This window comes from Mixophyes fleayi, chromosome 6, assembly GCF_038048845.1.
Source record: "Mixophyes fleayi isolate aMixFle1 chromosome 6, aMixFle1.hap1, whole genome shotgun sequence".
In the NCBI taxonomy this organism is placed as follows: Eukaryota; Metazoa; Chordata; class Amphibia; order Anura; family Limnodynastidae; genus Mixophyes; species Mixophyes fleayi.
Window position 1 is genome coordinate 25,858,727 of NC_134407.1, and position 24,087 is coordinate 25,882,813.

At 44.6% G+C, this 24,087-nt stretch overlaps 1 protein-coding gene across 5 annotated transcripts in view; it reads left to right on the forward strand.

The window, feature by feature from the left end:
* The window catches only part of CTBP2 (C-terminal binding protein 2), a 77,553-nt gene that overhangs the window by 31,139 nt on the left and 22,327 nt on the right, over positions 1-24,087 (forward strand). Inside the window, exon 1 of one of the 5 annotated variants that reach the window (XM_075216063.1) lies at positions 21,150-21,300. The exons of 2 other annotated variants lie outside the window; for them this stretch is intronic. Coding sequence is in view for 1 of the 3 variants with exons in the window: in XM_075216057.1 (XP_075072158.1) it covers positions 21,416-23,192 (1,777 nt within the window). In the remaining 2 variants the exon portion in view is untranslated. Of the gene's footprint in view, positions 1-21,149; positions 21,301-21,400; positions 23,193-24,087 lie in introns of those variants that run through there. 2 more of the 5 variants (XM_075216061.1, XM_075216057.1) reach the window with 2 other exon arrangements.

The window sequence follows — 24,087 nt, forward strand, 5'->3', positions numbered from 1 at the left end:
GATCAAAAATCTGAATACCATGTACTTCAAAAGATGTGAATGTGAGTGATGAGACATTTGGTAGAACTGTGAATGTGAACTGTGGGGAGAGAAGTAGCCCAACCCGCTATATACTATAATGTAAAAATCTCTGCTATGTGATCAGTTAAATGTTTATATTACTCAATTTTTCTGTTAATTTAAGTGTTTTGTTTTTTAACAGCAACTTTTGTAGCAGAAAACTGATAGTAATTACTCCTATAATGCAGTGCTCCCAAAATCTATCAGTGGGGCATCCCATATTCTGCGTGGGAGGGGGGCATCGGGGGCAGGGGGAGAACTACCATTTAATACAACTTCCTTGTTTGCTGTTAAGCACAGTTTCCTTACTCAGATAATTATATATATGTATTTTAATATATTCCTTATCACTGATACAAGATCACAGCAGCAAAAGTGCAAGGTAGTTTTTTGTTGGAAGCAATCCATATTACTGTTTAATGAAATGTAACAAGCTCAGGCAGAAAATAAAACATAACATTCGCCACAGGCAACAAATCTTCTTGCAGTCTATACATGCCATAAAGCATCTGTCCTGCACAAAAATAATCACATTCGGAGCCAATTTACTACATCCTATAACACACACAAAAATGATCTCAACAAACACAAATACATGCACAATACACCTACGCTCTCCAGCAGTTCTCCAGTATACTCATTGGTCCCCCTCAGTCCCCTGTATGTGGTATATGGAATTACTGCCTACCTAATGCCACCATGTTACTGCCCACCTGTATGTGGTATATGGAATTACTGCCTACCTAATGCCACCATGTTACTGCCCACCATGCCTACTGCCTAACATAAACAATTTTCTCAGGAAACAGTCCTTAATTTTTTGTGGGACAGCCCTAATTTCTGGAGGCAAAGATGGATTTGGCACCCAGAAAAGGGCATGCTATTGTCCAAAACAGGTGGATCAAGTATGTTGCCTAATTTGTCCTACTCAGGATTGCTGTCAGGTGTGTCGCCCTTTATCTTCTGTCTCAACTGCCCCACATCTTTATCACTAGCAACCTTACACTGCCCCTAACGCATTTCACTGTGTCCCCTGCTACCCTCTCTTCTCCCTTATTTGTACACTCCTTCTCTCTCCGTACCTACCAACATTTCTTTACACTGTGAGAATGATCAATGTTGGGGTGGTCTTCAGAAAACCAGTCCTAAGAACGATACTTATATTTTCTTTCCAGACAGTTTGATTGCTGGAATCATGGACTGGAGGTTGTTTGTAGAATTCCCATTTTATTGTGAGGTCACAGAACTCTTATGATGTATAATGAGGGTCAGTCAACTCATTATATACTCCATGTCTACCCATTATCGCTTCAGCATCGGATATTACTGTGCCTGCTGGAAGCCTTTGTAGTTTAGCAATTTCAAAAATATCTGCTTTAGTAGTCCACTAACATTACGAAGGTCTTCGCGTTCCGGATGAACAGGTCTGATCCTAAAAGTCACCTTGACCATTCTGATATTTCTTGAGACTTTGATGGTTCTTTGATGTTCTCCTTGGAAAATATTTTACTAATGTACCCTGATCCCCAGCCAGAGCCCTGGAAGAAGAGCTGTGTGTAGCAAAATGTTTTACGTGTGGGGTGTAAGGTGGGGGTTTGATAGAAAGGACTGCACGGGGCTTAGGCTAGGGGGGAAGGGACACATTATAAAATATTTACCTAGGTGATTGTACAGTTTTAATTTGCTTGACTGATATGTGGTCAGAACTCTGCATCGCTGACACACCTCTTGGTCAGCACTGTTCCAAGGTGGCCATGATGTACTGTATGTTGATAGGCATTCAGACATCCCAATCCTGTTACCCATAAGCAGGCACCCATTTGTGTTTCTGTGGTTCAGTGGCTTGTGGTCTGGTCTGCACCCATAAATGTAACGATGAACTTTCTCACATCAATCCACTAATCTGCCAATGATCTGTGCATCATGAATGTGCTGGTGGCGTGGCACGGGACACACAGGCTACTGGTTTGGCTCCCATGAAATTGCATTGCCCCTATGTGATGGATTCAGTGGAGACGCAGAACCTTTTTAATGTCAAGGAAACAATATTGTTTTGTGTGCTGGGTTATGACTACTCTGACCATCTCCAAAGCTTTCTGAGTGTTAGAATCTCATATCCATCGTGTTACCTTTTTTGAATAGGGTTCTAAACAGGCAAGTACTGCTGCGATGGTTGTTAGATAGGCAAGTACTGCCGCGATGGTTAGATAGGCAAGTACTGCAGCAATGGTTGTTAGATAGGCAAGTACTGCCGCGGTGGTTGTTAGATAGGCAAGTACTGCCGTGATGGTTAGATAGGCAAGTACTGCCACGATGGTTGTTAGATAGGCAAGTACTGCCGCGATGGTTAGATAGGCAAGTACTGCCGCAATGGTTGTTAGATAGGCAAGTACTGCCGCGGTGGTTGTTAGATAGGCAAGTACTGCCGTGATGGTTGTTAGATAGGCAAGTACTGCCGCGATGGTTAGATAGGCAAGTACTGCCGCAATGGTTGTTAGATAGGCAAGTACTGCCGCGGTGGTTGTTAGATAGGCAAGTACTGCCGTGATGGTTGTTAGATAGGCAAGTACTGCCGCGATGGTTAGATAGGCAAGTACTGCCGCGATGGTTGTTAGATAGGCTTCACTATCGCTGCCAAGAGAGTCCAATCTATTATGTGTATCCGACTAAGAGATACAAAGCCCTATAGCTGCTAATTTCGCCTTTTGACAGATCAGCACCTTAGCTTGAGTTGTTTGTTACTGCAGTGCTTACAGGTTTACGTCATGTTTTCTATACTCCAGGATATCAGCAATGATTACTGTTACCCCATGTAGGTCTGTATTATCTCATGTGCCTTTATGGAATATTTCCTGTGCAGATGTGATGCCAAATAATGGTTAATGTTCTGCACTTCATCCAGCCGTTATTGGCTGAAGAACCAGCTCCTGCCAGCCTGTATGAGCTGCCATCCAGTGTTAGCAGTGTACAGAGCTCTCTTATTATAATCTGATTTGACCTCTTGGATCTTTGCTGATTCTCCCTTATTTGATTTATTTTGCACTGCTACCATTGATCTCTGCTACTTTGATGGGTTTGTGACCTGCTCTGTTACACCTAGTTTCTACACACCTTCAAGTTCCTTTTGAATCCTTTCTCTTAGAGCTATAGGAACTTTGTCTCTATTGTCAAATGTGGTTCATCCCCCTCAATATTCATTTTACCAGGTTGAGTTTCTTGCGTGCTGTATGACCTACAACTGTCGGGGCTTTTGTTGAATGACAAAACTGTTTCTCTTTGTCCATTGTATGTATGTAGCCACCAATTACTTTAAATCTCTTGACACCTTTCCACAATAGTACTAGTTCTGCTCTTTTATCAAAACCATATTCTTTTTTAAAGCATGTTTATAAGTGTACAGGGTATGCAATTTATTTGTCCACATGTTTCAAGCTTCACATTTAATGGTATTTTCTTTTTACCAGAGAATAAATACTAACCCACGCTCTGTATATTCCATATTATAAATGCTACCAGGTGCATGGCAATATGAATGCTAATAGATGTATACAAAACTGTGACGAAACGAGTGTGATAACACTAACCATCCTGTTTCTCGTTTCTCACATAATGTGGTTTACAGCAAGTACTTTTTATAGCCCTTGCTTTTGTTCCCCAGCTCAACAGACTACAACTGCAGTGTCTAATTTCATGTGGACAAGGGGACATTGTAGCTCATTGTAAATATGTATATTGTATATTGATGATGTGGCAGTGAGGTTGTTTTTCGTTGTCCTTAAAGTGATGCCGGGTGGGTTATGGGCAGAGATCAAGTGGTGTCCAGGATACAGGTGAGGGGGCTGGAGCTGCAATCATTCTCCCTGCTCCTTCCTCTACATGAAGCATGGAATAGCTGGGGACCCTGTGACATCACAAAGTAGTGAAAGGGGTTAATTTTAGGAAGGGCTGACTGCTACCCTATCTTTGGAGGTGGGGGAAGCCAATTAGTATCCATTGTTCTCCATAGGACCAGTCCAGACGATTTGTCTGCGTCCCAGTGGGGAGCTTCTGTGGAAGCACAGCTCATCTCCACTCCACTCCCCCCCCACCCCCCCCCCTCCAACCCTCTGATCCAGGACCTACCAATGTTTAAAGAGAGAGAGACCCAACGGTTTGCCAAGGGAGGGGAAAGCACTGTGGAAATTTGACCCTAGATATAAGGAGCCACTCCAGGGGGGGAGGTGTGTTCATTCTGGGATATCATTCATGGAAGGTGCAAGATCTGGTTTTTGAGTTGTCGTTCTATACCAGAGTCTACATATGCAGCTGAGAGAGATCCATGGGTCATCAGGCCTGGGCAGCCAGGTGACTGTAACTCTTTAAGCTAGTGGGGTAAGGGACAGATAATGTGGCATTTATTTACTGTGTGTACATAATATTCTAGTGTTGTTTTTATTACAATAAATGTATTGTTTTACTTTCCAACTGTATTTTCCTGAGTGATTGAGGACCCTAGAAGGTACTGGGTTGACTTTCCTGGCAAAGTAAGGCACCCGTGGGTGGCCAGCCAGAGTGAAGTGGGTAGAATTGGGCCAGAAAACCCGGTATCTTCACAAAAACAAAAAGACAGTTGTTGTCAGCGCTTATTCTTAACACTGCATATCTGTGTGTATCTAGCAATGTGAAAACATGAGGTACTGGTTCATATTTTGATTAAAACATTTAAGCCTGCATCCCAGCGTCAAGGGCACCTCATTGTATGCAGTTCCTACACTGACCTATATGCTTTAAACACCATTAAAATGCAGTTAAAATCAGATGCACTCATCTCAGGTACAGGGGCTTACATCTATTTTCTATTTACCCACATGTGCCTTTGTTTGGTCTTGTCAGTGCTTCCAGCTCTCACATACTAATAAAAATATCCGCATGTGACTTTGCTCTATCTAGCACTTACTTTTTGGCCTTTGACTCACCATGTTGTCTCTACACTCACTGACCACTTTATTAGATACACCTTTCTAGTACTGGGTAGGGTCCCCAGAACAGCCTGCATGGTGTGTGGCATGGATTCATTCCAGAGACATTCTGGTCCATGCTGCCATGAGAGCATCACACAGTTGCAGATTTGTTGGCTGCATATTCATGCTACAGTTCTCCATGCAATGTTTTGTTTCCAGCCTTTGACTGTCCAGTTCTGGTAAGCCTGGGTAGCATCAATTTCCTGTTCTTAGTGGACAGGAGTAGCCCATCCTTGTCTAGGTGCGACGTGTTGTACTTTCTGAGACGCTCTTCCGCATAACGCTGTAGCAATGTATGCTTATTTGGGTTACTGTCTCCTTCCTGTCAGCTTGAACCAGTCTGGCCATTCTCCTCTGACCTCTTTCATCATTATCAAGGCGTTGTCGCCCACAGAAATACCACACCATTCTCTGTAAACTCTATAGAGACTGTTGTTCGTGAAAATCCCCAGAGATCAGCAGTGTTATGAATCACATAACACTTCTGAAGAAGGAATCAAAATGAGGTGAAACAATAGTAGAGTTTATTAAGATTAGAAAATGTCTAGACTATTATATATATATATATTTTTTTTTTTTTTTACAGTAGTTGTTATTGCAGCTGGAGTTATATGCTGCTATTAATGCTCTTAATGGCATTAGATTTATTTTACATATTTATTTGATATATTTCTATCAGATAAACTGCACTGTTATCATTTTAGAATTTGTTTATATCGATCTATATGTAGGTTTCTAGCGTAGTTTTCTTCAGTTCTACATTGAATTTATGTTGGAGGACGGGGGAGGGAAGTGGCTGGTTATCATAGGCCGAGGATGGTAAGGAGCGAGCTCACCGACCTGTATAGACCTATCAGGACACGTGTCTCTTGTGGGCCCTGCAGGGCTGAGACGCAGTGGTGATGGGAATACCCAGCAGTACTGTATAGTCACATGTGATTGGCTGATTGGAGAGAGACCCCTCTAACTGATAGTACTTCAGTAATTAGTTATTAGTATCGCTGCTTTATTATATGGAGTCATGACCGTCTATTCGCACTACTTAATTGATATTTCCATTTGAACTGTGGCAGGAAAGAAGATTCTCATTTTATTTTTAAAAGAGAAAACATCCAATATTTGCAGTCCATGTAATTTGTGCTTCTGTTTAATTATCTAATATATATAAGCCTAGCGGCGTGTGTTAGTGTGTGTGTGTGTGTGTGTGTGGAAAAAACTATTTTCTCAGAAAGGGCTCATCCAATTGACCTGAAATTTGGTATACTGACATTATTTGACAAAAAAATTATAATAGTGAAGTCAGTTAATTTCCATCATCCCCCTTCCCCCCGTGGGAGGGGTAGTAAAGGCTAAATTTACCAGTTGAGGGCTCAAACTCTTGACCGTGTGGGTATTTATTTACCAGAGCCTGTGTTTGGTCATGGACAATTGTATGTCGCATTTTCACGAGTACGGAGAAGCAGTGATGTGAAAGTGCAGGTTATGAATACTGCCCTTCAAGGAAGACTGATTGAGCACAGCGATAAGGTGTTTAGCAGAAACGTTGTGTATCTAGAGGTTTTAGAACAGTAAGACGATGGAGATTAAGGATGTGGCGATGAAGATGAAGGATGAGGTGATGGAGAAGAATGATGAGGTGGTGACATGTGGACAAAACCACGCTTGCGTCGGGAAGTAACGCTCTTCCCCTGAGGAGGCCTGGCCTAGCCCCAAATGCATGACAAGAACCTTTTTAACACCTTAAGTAGCTTGATTTGACTAGAATGCATGAGTATCATGCACGGGTTAACTTGTATTTTATATGTAACATGTGACTTTCACATTTACTATGAACACTGACAAGCCACATCCCTGCACTGTATGCTATGGTAGTGGGTACACTTATCTCATAATATATGCACCTAGTATACAGAATAACAGGAATTGTGCTATGCAGATGGTTAGTACTGAAAATCAGGGACATTTTCAAGGACAAGCTTTTAAAACCCGGGACAGCTAGGCACTGGTTGATAGGCTCTAGCACACACAATGGCTGCCTCCACTCTGAGTAGGTGACAGGTGCCCTTTAAGCTGCTAAATCATTTGCTGTAGTACATAACCTTGTAATATTCCTGGTTGACGTTTGTTGTTGTGCTGTGACCAGCATGTCCTTAGCTGGGCTCAGTAATCTCATGTCTTTACCTGGAGTGACTGCTCAGTAGGGGGCACACAAAGCTCAGCCCCATCCTGCCCGCCCCCCCTCTCTGCAGCCCGGGACGTAGATAAGCTGCATACGTGTTTAGTGAACACTGACATAATGTGAGTTATTACAAGATCTGCACCTGCATCTAGTATATGAATAGGACATCTGGGGGTATATTTACTAAACTGCGGGTTTGAAAAAGTGGAGATGTTGCCTATAGCAACCAATCAGATTCTAGATATCATTTATTTAGTACATTCTACAAAATGACAGCTGGAGTCTGATTGGTTGCTATAGGCAACATCTCCACTTTTTCGAAACCGCAGTTTAGTAAATATACCCCCTGATCTCTTACATATATTGTTGCATTGGTCACATTACATTTCTTTCTGTGGAGAGAAATACATTGCCTCTGCATAGTCCCGAAATCAACATTTTTACACTTGCTGCTGAAGGCAAATACGTTTTCGCATACATATATACTCAGCCATCAGCACTTATATTCTAGCCCCCCAGCTGGAGCCAGAGGTACGGCAGAGGTACGGCAGAAAACCAGCGTGCTACTTTGACTTGGACGTGGCTGCACTGGAATCTCTCTTACTGTACATTGCCTATGTGAATCCTCCCAGTCCCCACCATAAATCGCATATTGTAGTAAGTGTATTTGTGTTTGGAGGTGACTTGGACGCGGCTGCTTTCTATCACGTACCGCCTGGTTCTGAGCATGCGCAGTGTATTTTGTGCTCAGTCTTCGCACGCATTCGCGGGATACGCTTCTTAATGACTCGGGCTCTAACTGCGTTCTTTGCTCCCATTCACCACAGCACAAGGGGGGAGGAACCTGAGCCTGGGGACGCCTGATAGGCTAATCAGGTAGGGACTCCCACACTGTGGCCACATACAAACTGTATGACAGGCAGTAAGAGCTGACTTCGCAAAAACGACGCTCCTTCTAAGGGCCGCGCCCACCACCAGTGTCCTCAGCAGCTTAGCGGCTCCTGTCCCTAGCAACAGACGCTCTGCGGGGTTCTATAGCAATGCATTGGAGGACTTGTTGCAGATGACCAGTCTCATGCGTACATTGACGCATTAGGTGGATCTGGAGGAGTGCTGGGGTTTTGCAATGTGTCAGGGATACCTGTAAATGCGTTAGTATGATCTCTGGTGTGTAAGCTGTAGCGGTACAGGCTTCCAAATGTATGAGCTCCTAGTGGGTATTATCTTGATCCGACTCTTATTATAATCTAGAAACAGCCCTTACTATAAGGGATGTTCTTAGGACTGGCCGGTAAGATAACAGACACAACAAGCCTTGGAATGCTCCCTGGTAAGAGCTTATTGTGGAATTGTGCTGGAAATTGCTTTGGAGGTTGTTTTTAACTCTGCGTCGGAATGGGATTAGCATCTTCTTGTTTAGGGTTTAGCACTGTTCCTGATTATCAGATCCATTAGCTATTTATTGCCTGTGATGATGTGTGTGGTGTTAGGGGATTATCTGCTTTCTAGATAGAATACAAAGTCCTCTCTTCTTTCAGGGCTGAGAGAGATGTATTGTTAGTTTATCTGGAAGCTAAAGCATTGACGTTTATAAATAACACTACTAATGTGTGTATATTGAGTGGTTTACATTGATCTGTGTGCACAGATATTCTGGCTGCAAACTAACAGTGTGTTTTCTTAACCAGTCTTGGCGGCCAGTGGCGTAGTAGTGGTAGCCACTGCGGCCGGTGCCCATAGAGGCACAATGGTGACTTCTATGTGCTATGGGGCACTTGCTTATTTCCCTGTCCTTGTGACCATGGAAGTGGTTACATTAAACTAAGTAGTGCTGGTACTACAGCTGTGTATACTCTGTGTTCTTATGTGTATGGGTCTAGAGGTGCTCAGATAGGCACAAAGTGACAATATGACCTCAAATGACACCAATAGCATCAGGAATGCCCAGTGATATGCCAACAGTAGCCTGCTAATATGGTGGTGCTCAGTGCTCACTGCCGCCTCTTCCGCCAGTCTCTCTGCTTGGAAGCTGTGTTTCATATCGCTTAATATGACATGAGGGTCCTACTCGCTGCTTCTAATTGGCAGTCAACGGCGGCCAATTAGAAGCCAGCTGTGGGCACCCACTTCATTCTAAGTGGTATGAGACACTCAGCAATACTGTGGTGGTATTAAAACCTCACTCCATCTGGCTGTGTACAGAAGCACCATCCTCCAATGTTTAGCCCTTTTGGTGAGCGGAGCCCCCATTGTAATGTAGTCCTAAGCATTGGCCAATGTGAGCTGGCTGCGGTACTGGCTGCTATACGTAATGTTTTATTGACTTCTAACTGATCCAGCTAATATTGCACATTCGTTTTGTTAACAGATTGAATTTAACTTTGTGTGAGTAGAGAAAATGTTGCTTTTGGGCTGATACTGCTGTGTGTAGTGCTGTATAAACAGAGGCAACATCATCAGAACTCCCCAGATTCATAGTTGATAATTATTATTATGCCTAATTTCTAGGGACAGCAATTTTTATGATCATGTTTAAATATTGGCAACTGCCTTATTTTTCACATTGCAATATAATGGTAATTCCATTAAACAGGACGCACAATGGGGGAGATTCTATTCTGTGCGATGTGCTGCTGGCGTTTCGCCCAATGAGAGATGTCCGGCTTGACATTTGCAGTTATGTTTGTCCGCACCTCTTAGAGGCGTATTTTGGCAAATATCAGTGAATATTTCAGTACCGTATTAACCAGAAGTGTGAAGGAGCACATTGCATGACGCTTCTGCGGCACTTAGCGGTTTATTGTATTCTCTCCAGTATGTTTGTTTCCTGAATGCTCTGTGAATTAATATGTATTAAAAGGAGTATATTGGAAAGCAAGGTGGCTCATTGGTTAGCATCGCTGCCTCACAGCGCTGGGGTCATGGATTCAATGCCTATCTATGTGGAGTTTGTACGTTCTACCCGTGTTTGTGTGGGTTTCCTCCGGGTTCTCCGGTTTCCTCCCACACAGTCCAAAAAACATACTGGTGCCTTAATTGTCCTATGACAAACTTGGACTCTAGAGTGTGTGTGTGTGGCAGGGAATTTAGGCTGTAAGCTCCAGAGGGGCAGGGACTGATGTGAATGATACCATAGAATAGCAGCTGAGTCTGCCCAAGATCTCTGCCATCCCTATGCAACAACGAAATGTGCTTAGGGGAATATTCAATTGCTTGAATTCCCTGCGGCGTTAAAACTATTACCGTTATTATGGTAATGGTAAGCTGGATTTCAGCTCGCAGCTCCCTGAGCCGCGAGCTGAAATCCAGCGAGAAAACTACCGTAATAACGGTATTTACGCGCACTATTACCATAATGATGGTAATAGTGCGTGCGTCGCGAGATTTTTGGCTGTAACGCCAACAATTAAATATGCCCCTTAGAGTCCTATTGGGAGAAAAGTGCTTTATAAATAATTATTATAATTATTAAGATACAATAACATGTCCTTATGACCATGCTAGAGGGAATTTTCACTTTTGGACATCATGTCAACATAAATAGTGCCCCACCTACCTTATAGCAGTCAGGAGGGTGGTCCCCAGAGCCGTAACTAGACATGTTAGTGCCCTGGCTGAGAGAGAATACGTGCTTCCCTGTCCACCTTGGATGAAGCAAATGTAGGGGGCAAGGTCAGTCCACAGAGTGATAAGCCAGCCGGCAGCACACGTGGTTAGTACACTACATCAGTAATGGCTGGCATGCATTCAGGGGGGCTCAGACACACTCCATCTGTGAGCCAGTCCTTACTCAATACAGACAGTCACAGAGACGTGGAACTTGTAATCTACTAAGTAAGGAGCATGTCGCACCCATGTACTTATGGCTCTGGGGTCTCCTCCATTCAGATCCCCTCCATTGTTATTATTATTATTATTATTAATATTTATTTATAAGGCGCCACAAGGCATCCGCAGCGCCGTACAGAGACAAACAAAATTACAATACAATGGGAGACAGCACAGTACAGTAAACACAGCAACTCAGTAAGCTCAATGCACAACTAGAGAGGGCGGGGAAGGGGGAGGGAGGATCCGCAAATGATGGGGCCCAAGAAGGAGGGCGCGGAAGACAGGGAGACCCCCAGGGGGGAGGAGGGAGCGAGAGTGGACGTGGGGTGGAGGACCCTCGAGGAGGAGGGCTAAGTAGCTGGAGAGCAGAGTTAGAAGTGGTGGAAACAGGAGGAGAGATGGCCCTGCTCAGAGGAGCGTACAATCTAAGGGGAGGGGTGGACAGACAGAGAGACGCAGGGGAGAGAGGGAGAGTAGGGGGACGGAGGCAGAAGATAAGGTAGGAAGTTAAGTGGGAGACAGAAAGGCTTTAAGAAAAAGGTGGGTTTTTAGGGCCCGTTTGAAACTGGACAGATTAGGGGAAGTTCTGATGGAGGGAGGGAGCTTGTTCCAGTGGAAGGGGGCAGCGCGGGCGAAGTCTTGGATACGCGCGTGGGAGGAGGTTATAAGGGGGGAAGAGAGGCGACGGTCAGAGGCAGAACGGAGAGGGCGGGATGGAGCATGAATAGAGAGGAGGGTGGAGATGTAGGGCGCAGTGGAGTTGGCGAGGGCCTTGTAGGTGAGTGTGAGGAGCTTAAAGAGGATTCTGAAGGGGAATGGGAGCATTGGTGCATAAATTGGTGCATAAACTGACACCTTCCCGATCACTGGGCATTACTGATGCTGCTAGCCTATTACTGGGTATTCTTAATACTGCCAGTGTCTTATGAGGCTATATTTTTTCCATACTGACCATATTGGGTACAGGCCTAGACTGGCAGCTACAGTATTTGCCAGAAGGACTAGAGTGTTTGAGTGTAGTATTGTCTGGTCTGTCTCCCAAACTTTTGTTAAAATGGGCTTCACACCTTCACAGCTTCACAGCCCTGCTTTTAATAAATCAGTCAAAAATCTCAGCCCAAACCTGATGACAATATGAACAAATGGTGATATGAACTGTAAAGGACTTACAGGGAGTCATTACCTACTGTAGAATACTGGAGTGATCATGCTGTTCTGATTTGATAGGTCATTGCACTGGAACCATGGCTAGCAGAACTCTGGTTCCTCATGGCCTGTATCAGCAGTCGGGCTTATCAGAGTCAGGATGTAGAGGCCTTATAATGTAATAGTCTATTTCTTGTACTGGTCACTGAAATGGGGCCTGTTTAGCATACTGTTCACCAGAATGAGCAGAATGAGATTATAGTGTGTATACTAGCCACCAGAAAGAGGCCTACTTTGTATACTGTCACCAGAATGTCCTCCCTATTGTATACTGGTCATCAGAATGTTCTCTCTATTGTATACTGGTCATCAGAATATCTTCTATATTGTATACTGGTCACCAGACTATCCTTAATAGTGTATACTGGTCACCGGAATGAGGCTATAGTTTGCATACTAGTTTTACGAATGTGGTATATTTGTATACTTGTCACCAGAATGTGCTCTGTATTGTATACTGGTCATCAGAATATCTTCTATATTGTATACTGGTTACCAGTGTCCTTAATAGTGTATGCTGGTCACCGGAATGAGGCTATAGTGTGCATACTAGCTTTACGAATGTGGTCTATTTGTATACTGATCACCAGAATGTCCTCTGTATTGTATTCTGTCACCAGAATGTCCTCTGTATTGTATACTGGTCACCAGAATGTCCTCTGTATTGTATACTGTCACCAGAATGTCCTCTGTATTGTATACTGTCACCAGAATGTCCTCTGTATTGTATACTGGTCACCAGAATGTCCTCTGTATTGTATACTGTCACCAGAATGTCCTCTGTATTGTATACTGGTCACCAGAATGTCCTCTGTATTGTATACTGGTCACTAGAATGTCCTCTGTATTGTATACTGGTCACCAGAATGTCCTCTGCATTGTATACTGGTCACTAGAATGTCCTCTGTATTGTATACTGGTCACTAGAATGTCCTCTGTATTGTATACTGGTCACCAGAATGTCCTCTGTATTGTATACTGGTCACTAGAATGTCCTCTGTATTGTATACTGGTCACTAGAATGTCCTCTGTATTGCATATCGGTTACTAGTGGTTAGAAGGTTCCAGGTTGTATTTGTGTATAGTTGTTTGTACCTGGAGTTTTGTTATACATTTCCTTGACTGTGTAAAACATCACCCACGTTATACACTGCAAGCTTTCTACAGTCTCTAGTTTCAATGTTCCCAGGTGGTTATAGTCTGTGTAACCGTCACCGTTCCTCCACACGTCATGTTAGAGAAGCCTGCAAATGTAAATATCTGGCACAACATGTGTCAGGTTAATATTATGTACGATGTTAATATATTAAATAATATTATATAATATAATTTGTTTATTTAATTTTATCTTTATTATACTTATGCTATTTTGCTGTATGTTCTACCCCCCCATGTATGGAGCTGTGGAACCCTTGTGGTGCCCTATAAATAACAGATAATCATAAAAGAACAGTAGTTCTTTTATATAAGGCTACATGTATATAGTTGCCCTGAATAATGTTTGTTTAGGCTCTAGAAGCTTCTTCTCAGAGACTTATTATTTTCTCACCATACTATAAATACACAAGGTATACAGGTAAGTATAAGATACGTCTTAGTAGGATATATTATTCAGCATTTTCATTCCTGTTCACTTTGTTCTAAAACCATAGTGTTGAGTCATTTTGAAATGTGATCACCACACTGCTCATTGGATTCATTTTATTTATTTATAAACCCCTAATGATCAGTAACAGATCGCTGTGATCTCTGACCTGGCTGTTATTAGATTTCTGCCCTCCTTCGGATGTCTATTCACCTTTGATTCCTACCCCTACAGTTTGGGCTGCACTCTACTTGATGAAGACGCCTCCGCTTTGGAAACTGTGTTTACGAAAACATTACCAGGGAACGATCACATTCATGTTGTAATAGATACCTCTTATTATTTAACTGTGACACTGTCCGCTGCTCTGGATACAGATTGGCTGGATATATGCACCAGCCAAGGACAATATCTTCTGTTACAGAGAACGTTGATTAATCTTCCTCTCTCGTTCCTATAACCTGCTATAAATGATCAGTTCCTATTGTTGCCTTCCTGTATACTTACATATGGTGGGCACAAGGGTATACTTACAGCCATAACAGCCCGTTCCTATGGGTCCGGGAGCACAGGGGTAAAATGTACCTCAAAGTACAAACCTAATATCACTTAGTTACTGTGTGGTCATTTCTTAATGTGTAATATGGAGCAGTCCTGGTCTACGTATATTTGTCTTATGCTGAAACGTTTCTGTCCTGCCTTATCCATGCTGCTACTTTCCTCATTATTTGAATAAGAAATTATGAGAAAACATTAAAGTATAGAAGGGTAGGTGGGTGGAGGGATGGCATAAGGGCTCGTACACATGGGTGTTGAAAAATGCTCTTAAAAGTGTAAACAAAACCTTGTACTTAATAGAACGTTCTTGAAGCTTCCCTGCAGCAAAGTGCACTGTGTACTCCCAAACACCCCGTTATATGGTATAGAGTGCTCACATTCCTGAACGCTGAATGCAGCTTTGATATTGACACACAACGCACCCTTGTCAGAAAGTGTGTGGTCAGGTCCGTCCTTTACATTTTAGTTAGAGCTCTGGCTTCAGAAAGCGTACACTAGGCTTTGTTGTTGCGCATTAAATGCCAGAGTGTACAAAGCTAGTTGTAAATATTATCTACTATTATAATGTTGGCTTTGCACTTGTGTCAGCTGATATTTTTTTTTGCTCTATTAAAGGAGTTTGACACTTAGACATCAGTGTCTCCTTCAGTAATACCCTCCATTAGTGATTCCCCTGATGCTTACAGACGCCAGTCCCAGAAGGGGAAGCGTAGCAGCGCGGCCCTCGGTAGCATTTTGTGCTATGTGAGGAGGCACCTGATTGGACGCTGTGGATTTTGCTCCTTCTCTTGGGAATCAGGTTACGGTTTGGTTCATATGTGGGGCACTACTGCACATATATTGTTATAATATATTATTTATAATTCGCCGTACATAGGAGATATATGAGGGCAAAAGTGTGGATGTGGTAGTGGGGTTTGGGGTAATCTGTGCTTCCTAAAGCTGGGTACACACTACAGAAATTTCGACCAACTTTTTATGCCGATCGATTTTACATGCGATCGATGGTCCGATCGCTCGGTCCATGGACTGCATACACACTAGCCTTGTTTAGGACGATAAAGGGAAAAGCGGACGTCCCTTTAGCGACTTTTTACAGCCATGTTGTCGTGAGCAATGACTGTAATTTCGTACTCACTGTTGTGGATCGGTCGGAAGTTTATACACACTACACAACGGAAACGAGATTGGAACGAAAATATTAAACGATACGACCAACCAAATGAGGCGACAATCGTCCATTTGGGCAGACTTTCGACCATCGTGTCACTGCACACACTGACCTGACTTTTGAACGAGCGGTCGTATGTCGGCTGATTTAGCCGATTATTGGATGAAAACCGTGTAGTGTGTACCCAGCTTAAGTGATGTTAAATGCTACCGCTTTAGGCAACCAGTGTAGTTATTCAGAGAGAGATCTCTACCCTCTGGGGTTAAATTCAGAACTGGTGTTATTACCCAGGCACAGTTGAAAATGTGATATTCTGTTATATATAGAAGATAAGTAATTTTAATGCAATTAGTGCATGTATAAGTATCAGTCAATATGCAAAGATATCAAATACATGAGAATAACAATGCAGCTATTCAGTAATATATATAGTCCACTTCAAGCAGAATGATTCAATATCTGTGTTTGTCTGCGTGTCCAGACAATTGTATATATGGGGAGAGGCTGATCAAGGGGTTATAAAATAGTTCTTTCCAATAAGTATCAGGTGGGATTCCGATACGTGCACCAGATGGCTGGTAACAATCAGTACGGCAGTAATATATGGTAACAATCAGTACGTCAGTAATATATGGTAACAATCAGTACGGCAGTAATATATGGTAACAATCAGTACGGCAGTAATATATGGTAACAATCAGTACGGCAGTAATATATGGTAACAATCAGTACGTCAGTAATATATGGTAACAATCAGTACGGCAGTAATATATGGTAACAATCAGTACGGCAGTAATATATGGTAACAATCAGTACGGCAGTAATATATGGTAACAATCAGTACGGCAGTAATATATGGTAACAATCAGTACGTCAGTAATATATGGTAACAATCAGTACGGCAGTAATATATGGTAACAATCAGTACGGCAGTAATATATGGTAACAATCAGTACGTCAGTAATATATGGTAACAATCAGTACGGCAGTAATATATGGTAACAATCAGTACGGCAGTAATATATGGTAACAATCAGTACGGCAGTAATATATGGTAACAATCAGTACGGCAGTAATATGTTCCAGTTGTTGGAATAACAGTTTGAACCTTGGTACTGAAAGTTCATCTTACGAATGATGCTCTAAATAAGTAAAGTCTTAAATGGAGATATATATATATATATATATACTTTGTTTTACCAATCTATAAGAGAACCCTCTTTACCCAATCAGGAGTCTACATTTGGATACTCCCATTTAGGGGGGGGGGGGAATACACCCATTCAACCGAAGTATGGTTAAGTGGGGACCCTAACAAGCACCGGTGAGTAAAAAGTGCATCAGTGCCATTTATGACTTTACTTATTTAAGGCAACATTTGTAAGCTGAACTTTCAGTAGCCAAGGTTCAAATGGTTATCCCAACAACTGGAACATGTTACTGACGTACTGATTGTTACCATATATTACTGACGTACTGATTGTTACCATATATTACTGACGTACTGATTGTTACCATATATTACTGACGTACTGATTGTTACCATATATTACTGCCGTACTGATTGTTACCATATATTACTATATTACTGACGTACTGATTGTTACCATATATTACTGACGTACTGATTGTTACCATATATTACTGACGTACTGATTGTTACCATATATTACTATATTACTGACGTACTGATTGTTACCATATATTACTGACGTACTGATTGTTACCATATATTACTGACGTACTGATTGTTACCATATATTACTATATTACTGACGTACTGATTGTTACCATATATTACTGACGTACTGATTGTTACCATATATTACTGACGTACTGATTGTTACCATATATTACTGACGTACTGATTGTTACCATATATTACTGCCGTACTGATTGTTACCAGCCATCTGGTGCACATATCGGAATCCGAACTGATATTTATTGGAAAGAACTATTTTATAACACCTCAGTCAGCCTCTCCACATATATACAATTGTTAGGACTCACAACCACAGATATTGAATCATTCCGCTTGAAGTGGACTATATTTCACTGCAAATATTGATGTGATTTATTGCATTTGCTTTTTTTGAATAACTTCTTTTTTATCGTTATGTATTTGATGTCTTTGTATGTTGATTGATGCTTATATATGCACTGATTGCATTAAAACTTCTAAAAGTGTTTATGTATATATAATATACATGTATTATATATAATATGTACATTTATATATGGACAGAGGGAGAGACACATAAACCTGTGCTCCTCCGCTACAAGGCACCCACTACCTGCAGGGAAATTATTATTTGTTAATAGTTTATCAGTTGGGGAAGAGCTTGGCCTCCGCGTGTGTTATTAGGTTCAGTATAAACAGCATAGTTGTTTATTTTGACCCATTTTGGAAGAGTTAACAGCAGTGAATGGGTTAATTCCATCCTAATGCCACCATGGCAGGTAAGAACACGCATCTGCTCCCTCTTCATGGGTTTAGGAGGATACAGTCCTGTGCTCTACGCCCTGTAGGACCAGGGTCTGCAGTCCCAGCACTGACAGAATGTTTCATTAGGCAGAGCAGTAATTACTGCGGCTGCCTCCGCCGTGTGCATTTGTCCTCTGTATATAGATTTAAGGATTACTGTGTGATCCTGTAAGGATTAAGGTCAGTGTGAGTTAGTGTGATGGGCAGGAATAAGCTGCTGCTTTGGCCAGCGAGGACCTGGATCAGGAAATTCATTACACTAAGGATGTACTTTAAGAAAGTAAATGGATTCGATAGTTTGGATGGAATGGGTTACATTGTTCTTCCATCTTTTTCTTCATCAGTGGAGGGTTAGGGGTATAGGGATATAATGTGTTGTCCAGTGTAGGGACTGCGGCACGTGTAGCTCAGTGTAGGGACTGCGGCACTTGTTGCCCAGTGTAGGGACTGCGGCACGTGTAGCTCAGTGTAGGGACTACGGCACTTGTTGCCCAGTGTACGGACTGCGGCACTTGTTGCCCAGTGTAGGGACTGCGGCACTTGTTACCCAGTGTAGGGACTGCGGCACGTGTAGCTCAGTGTAGGGACTGCGGCACTTGTTGCCCAGTGAAGGGACTGCGGCACTTGTTACCCAGTGTAGGGACTGCGGCACGTGTAGCTCAGTGTAGGGACTGCGGCACTTGTTACCCAGTGAAGGGACTGCGGCACGTGTTTCCCAGTGTAGGGACTGCGGCACGTGTTGCCCAGTGTAGGGACTGCGGCACGTGTAGCCCAGTGTAGGGACTGCAGCATGTGTTATTCGATACAGCAACTGCCATAAGTTACTCCGTGTAGAGACTGGTAGTTGTCACACAGATTGCCACGTATCCTGCTTGGTGCACAGAATACTAACATTCAATTGTATTGAATTTTCTTAGTAACTACTACATGTGACTGCTCAGTCCTAACACCGGCATCATGTGTAGGAGGGAGAGTTCATCTGTATTAGACATTGCACTTCTTCTAGAGATGTATGTAGATTGTGGGATATTTTCCTCCTGTGATAAATGTACTTCCAGTGCAGCAGCTCTCACACACCCTGCCAGGCAGCTCTCACACATCCAGCCAGGCAGCTCTCACACACCCTGCCAGGCAGCTCTCACACACCATGCCAGGCAGCTCTCACACACCCTGCCAGGCAGCTCTCACACACCCAGCCAGGCAGCTCTCACACACCCAGCCAGGCAGCTCTCACACACCCAGCCAGGCAGCTCTCACACACCCTGCCAGGCAGCTCTCACACACCCTGCCAGGCAGCTCTCACACATCCTGCCAGGCAGCTCTCACACACCCTGCCAGGCAGCTCTCACACACCCTGCCAGGCAGCTCTCACACACCCTGCCAGGCAGCTCTCACACACCCTGCCAGGCAGCTCTCACACACCCTGCCAGGCAGCTCTCACACACCCTGCCAGGCAGCTCTCACACACCCAGCCAGGCAGCTCTCACACACCCAGCCAGGCAGCTCTCACACACCCTGCCAGGCAGCTCTCACACACCCAGCCAGGCAGCTCTCACACACCCTGCCAGGCAGCTCTCACACACCCTGCCAGGCAGCTCTCACACACCCAGCCAGGCAGCTCTCACACACCCAGCCAGGCAGCTCTCACACACCCAGCCAGGCAGCTATCACACATCCTGCCAGGCAGCTATCACACACCCTGCCAGGCAGCTATCACACATCCTGCCAGGCAGCTCTCACACACCCTGCCAGGCAGCTATCACACACCCTGCCAGGCAGCTCTCACACACCCTGCCAGGCAGCTATCACACACCCTGCCAGGCAGCTCTCACACATCCTGCCAGGCAGCTCTCACACATCCTGCCAGGCAGCTCTCACACACCCTGCCAGGCAGCTCTCACACACCCTGCCAGGCAGCTCTCACACATCCTGCCAGGCAGCTCTCACACACCCTGCCAGGCAGCTCTCACACACCCAGCCAGGCAGCTATCACACATCCTGCTAGGCAGCTCTCACACACCCTGCCAGGCAGCTATCACACATCCTGCCAGGCAGCTCTCACACACCCTGCCAGGCAGCTCTCACACATCCTGCCAGGCAGCTCTCACACACCCTGCCAGGCAGCTATCACACATCCTGCCAGGCAGCTCTCACACATCCTGCCAGGCAGCTCTCACACACCCTGCCAGGCAGCTCTCACACACCCAGCCAGGCAGCTATCACACATCCTGCTAGGCAGCTCTCACACACCCTGCCAGGCAGCTCTCACACATCCTGCCAGGCAGCTCTCACACACCCAGCCAGGCAGCTCTCACACACCCAGCCAGGCAGCTCTCACACACCCAGCCAGGCAGCTCTCACACACCCTGCCAGGCAGCTCTCACACACCCTGCCAGGCAGCTCTCACACACCCAGCCAGGCAGCTCTCACACACCCTGCCAGGCAGCTCTCACACACCCAGCCAGGCAGCTCTCACACATCCTGCCAGGCAGCTCTCACACACCCTGCCAGGCAGCTCTCACACACCCTGCCAGGCAGCTCTCACACACCCTGCCAGGCAGCTCTCACACACCCAGCCAGGCAGCTCTCACACATCCTGCCAGGCAGCTCTCACACATCCTGCTAGGCAGCTCTCACACACCCTGCCAGGCAGCTCTCACACAACATGCCAGGCAGCTCTTACACATCCTGCCAGGCAGCTCTCACACACCCAGCCAGGCAGCTATCGGGTCTTACAGTGAGGACCCTGCTCTGCTGTTTGGCATTGTGTGGTTACTGATCCCGTCCCTAGTTACATGACCATTCTACCGGGAGAGATTTAGTAGGAGCTGAGGCATTTTATTTTCCCCTGGTCCCCATGCCAGCCAGCCTCTCCTGTCACCAGTGTATATGAGACCCCATCAGGGGGATAACAGCAGCCTGATACTGGGTCCGTTCTGTCTCACACAGGATTAGAGCTTTACAGGTTTTCTAATCTGCACACAGTTATCCATACAAATAAAATGTCCCCACCACTGTTTAGTTCAGGCAAAGCTATGAGGATTAGTCGCGGGCACCCAGTCTGTGCCTGAAGCCTCTGCAGAAGCCGCAATCAACGGGGTGTTGTACTGTGTCGTCTTCTGTTACCTGGGATTAATAATTCAGCCGATACTTCTGTAACCCAAGCCGCCTGTTTCTGTTTGTGCCTTCAGAGAGATCAGGTGCAGCTACATCTGTTTATTGTGTGTGAGTTTTTTTTTTTTATTTATATACGTGTAACAGAAGATTTTAACTGAGACGTTCCCTGCCTCCTCCTCTAGCACTGTATCTAAGCTGAAAGGTTTTTTTTTTTTTCTTCCCAATGCCGGTTCCAAGCAAGCATACAAACATCAGCCGTTCTCGTAGCTGGGATGCTGCAGGTTGGTATGAAGGCAGCTGGGAGGGAGACATCTCCTCAGGATATCACAGAGCAGCCGGCATAAACAATCCTCTGACCTACAACGGAGAGGAAGCTCTCTACAAGCTGCCAAGCAGCAGATCCCGCGATATTATTGTGCCAGGCAGCTCGGAGATAAAGGCGGACCTCTCTTCTTACCCAGACACATATATCCGAGGTCAGCAAGGTCACTTAGTGCGTCAGGATTGTAGGCCAGTGTGGAATAACTCAGTTCCAGACTTCAACTATCCCAACGAGAGGCAGGTGGCAATGTCCAGCCGTGGATCTGTGCAAACCCACGATTATTATAATGAGCCTTCAATGCCGGGCAGATCCCTGGAGAATCCTCGTTATTACAGGGACCCAGTGCTAACTCGTGCAGGAAACACTTATGGGTCCCTTGCAAACCGAACGGCCTGGGAACAGACCTCTGCACGTCCCTTTCACCCACAAGAAGTAGGTCGTATGTACAGAGATCCAACAGGTAGGGTCATCACTGAGGGGCAGCGTTCCAGGAGCCGTGATTCTTCCCCTGCCAGATACACGGTAGAAGCACCTAACCCCAGATATGGATCAGAGGCTTCCACATTTCCCAACAGACAAATCTATAATGAGATGATGGAAAGATCCATCGATCCTTCAACAGGGAGGCAGACAGCTCCCACCTGCCTTGTGGTGGAGCCCAGTGAATCTGCTGCTATGGATGGCACTCTGGGGACTTCATCTATTTCAGCAAATCGTGGATATGGTGCAGCAAGAGAGAACATCAGTGCTCAGATGGCTTATGATACGTATGATAGCTCTCTAGCTCCATCCCATGCCCAGATCCCTATGTCGCTCTCAGGAGCTGAACTGAAAAGGGCTCTGGATATGGAGTTCCTCTCTGCTTTGCGGAATGAAGGCCTCTCGGAAAGTACTATTAGCACATTGATACAGCAGGGGTTCGACACGCCCAGCTCACTGGCTGTCATGGAAGAACACGACATTAAATCAGTGGCTGCTAATCTTGGTCAAGCGAGATTGCTCTCAGGTCTTATCAAAAGCTACAGGACAGATCTGCAGATGCTAAGACAAGATCAACAGAAAAGCAACTCCCTGAGAGCCCGGGCTCGCTCCAACAGCTTCAGTCACCGGGGGGATCTTATGCGCAGTGATTTTAATGCACAGCCCATTAACAATTCCATGATGGATGGAGCTCCCAACCCACAACACTCCTCACTGCAGCCAGTCTCGCCTCGAATAGCTGAACTCAATCGCCGTCCTTCTAGCGCCCCATCCCAGCACTTGTTGGAGACAGCCAACTACTCAACCTGTGGGATGAATGCCCAAAATCCACAATTCATGCAAAGTGCCGGATACTCCGTTCAGCCTCGACCTGCATCCGCCTACCCTGCTCAGTCTGGCATTCCCATGACTGTTGTACACACTAATATCAACAGCGGGCCCAAGACGGCTTACCCCACTAGTTACACTGTGCCCATGGAGCTGATGAAGAGAGAGCGCCTGCCACCTACCTCTCCTGTGCACAGTCCTCACTGCAGCCCTCAGCTCCTACGCAAACACGGGAGTCACCTGGAGACCTCAATGAACTTGCCACCACCTTCCATACACAACCAGCACTCCCTGCACTCACCTTATCAGAAAGTAACCAGAAGGACTGGACCACCCATCATTGTCTCCACCATGGCATCACCAGAGCCAAGTAACTATAATTTGTATAGTTTCAGCAGGGCAGGGAGATTGGATTTGTTTTACTTCTAGCACAAAGTTTGATCTGTCAAACTGAGTTCTTGCATTAGTATCACGGAGATAATAGTGAGAACTAGAATACAATTTCTCTGTGCAAGTATTATATCTTTGTGCCATAGTTATTAAGGATGATTTATATTATTTATTTCCATCTTTTTTGCATGCTCGGTAGCCAACCTGTGGCTCTCCAGTAATTCTAACTCCTAGCTTCCACCAAGCATTTAATTGGCAGAGCATACTGGCAGATATAGTTAAGCATCTCATGAATCATGGATTGCCTGAGCCTGATATTATTACAATCTAGCCATGGAAGCCTCTTACAACCCCGAACTCTATATATATGATATCATATATAGTGTATAAGCATTAAAAGGCTCTGCAAAGGTTAAACCTCATCTGAGCACTAGACCGTGACATGGGGACCTGTTAGACTTAATATTAGCTAAATACCATTGATAAAATCTTGAAAACAAAAATATAAGCAAGAAATACTGGGGACAGGATATACCACGGGCTGGTCAGTGTGTTGTGCCAATCTGGTTTCACTTGTAGATTAATGTGTTTTATCTCAGGGGCCACAGGTGATGGAATATATCAGTAAAATAAGTGAAAATAATTAACCCCTTCCCTGTCAGAGTGAGCAGTGGCGTTGATGAGAAAAACACAGCTGTCACTTATGGGGTTAAATCACATAAGCTGAAAGATCATTAGATCCTAAGAAGCTTGTACTGTGTGAGGAGAGAATCCCTGTCTATAATTGTACATATAGTCTGTTCTATTATAGTAAAACTGCACAGGAAAGACCAGGGTCAGGCAGCATATGCTCCACCATCTGTTGTGGGATTACA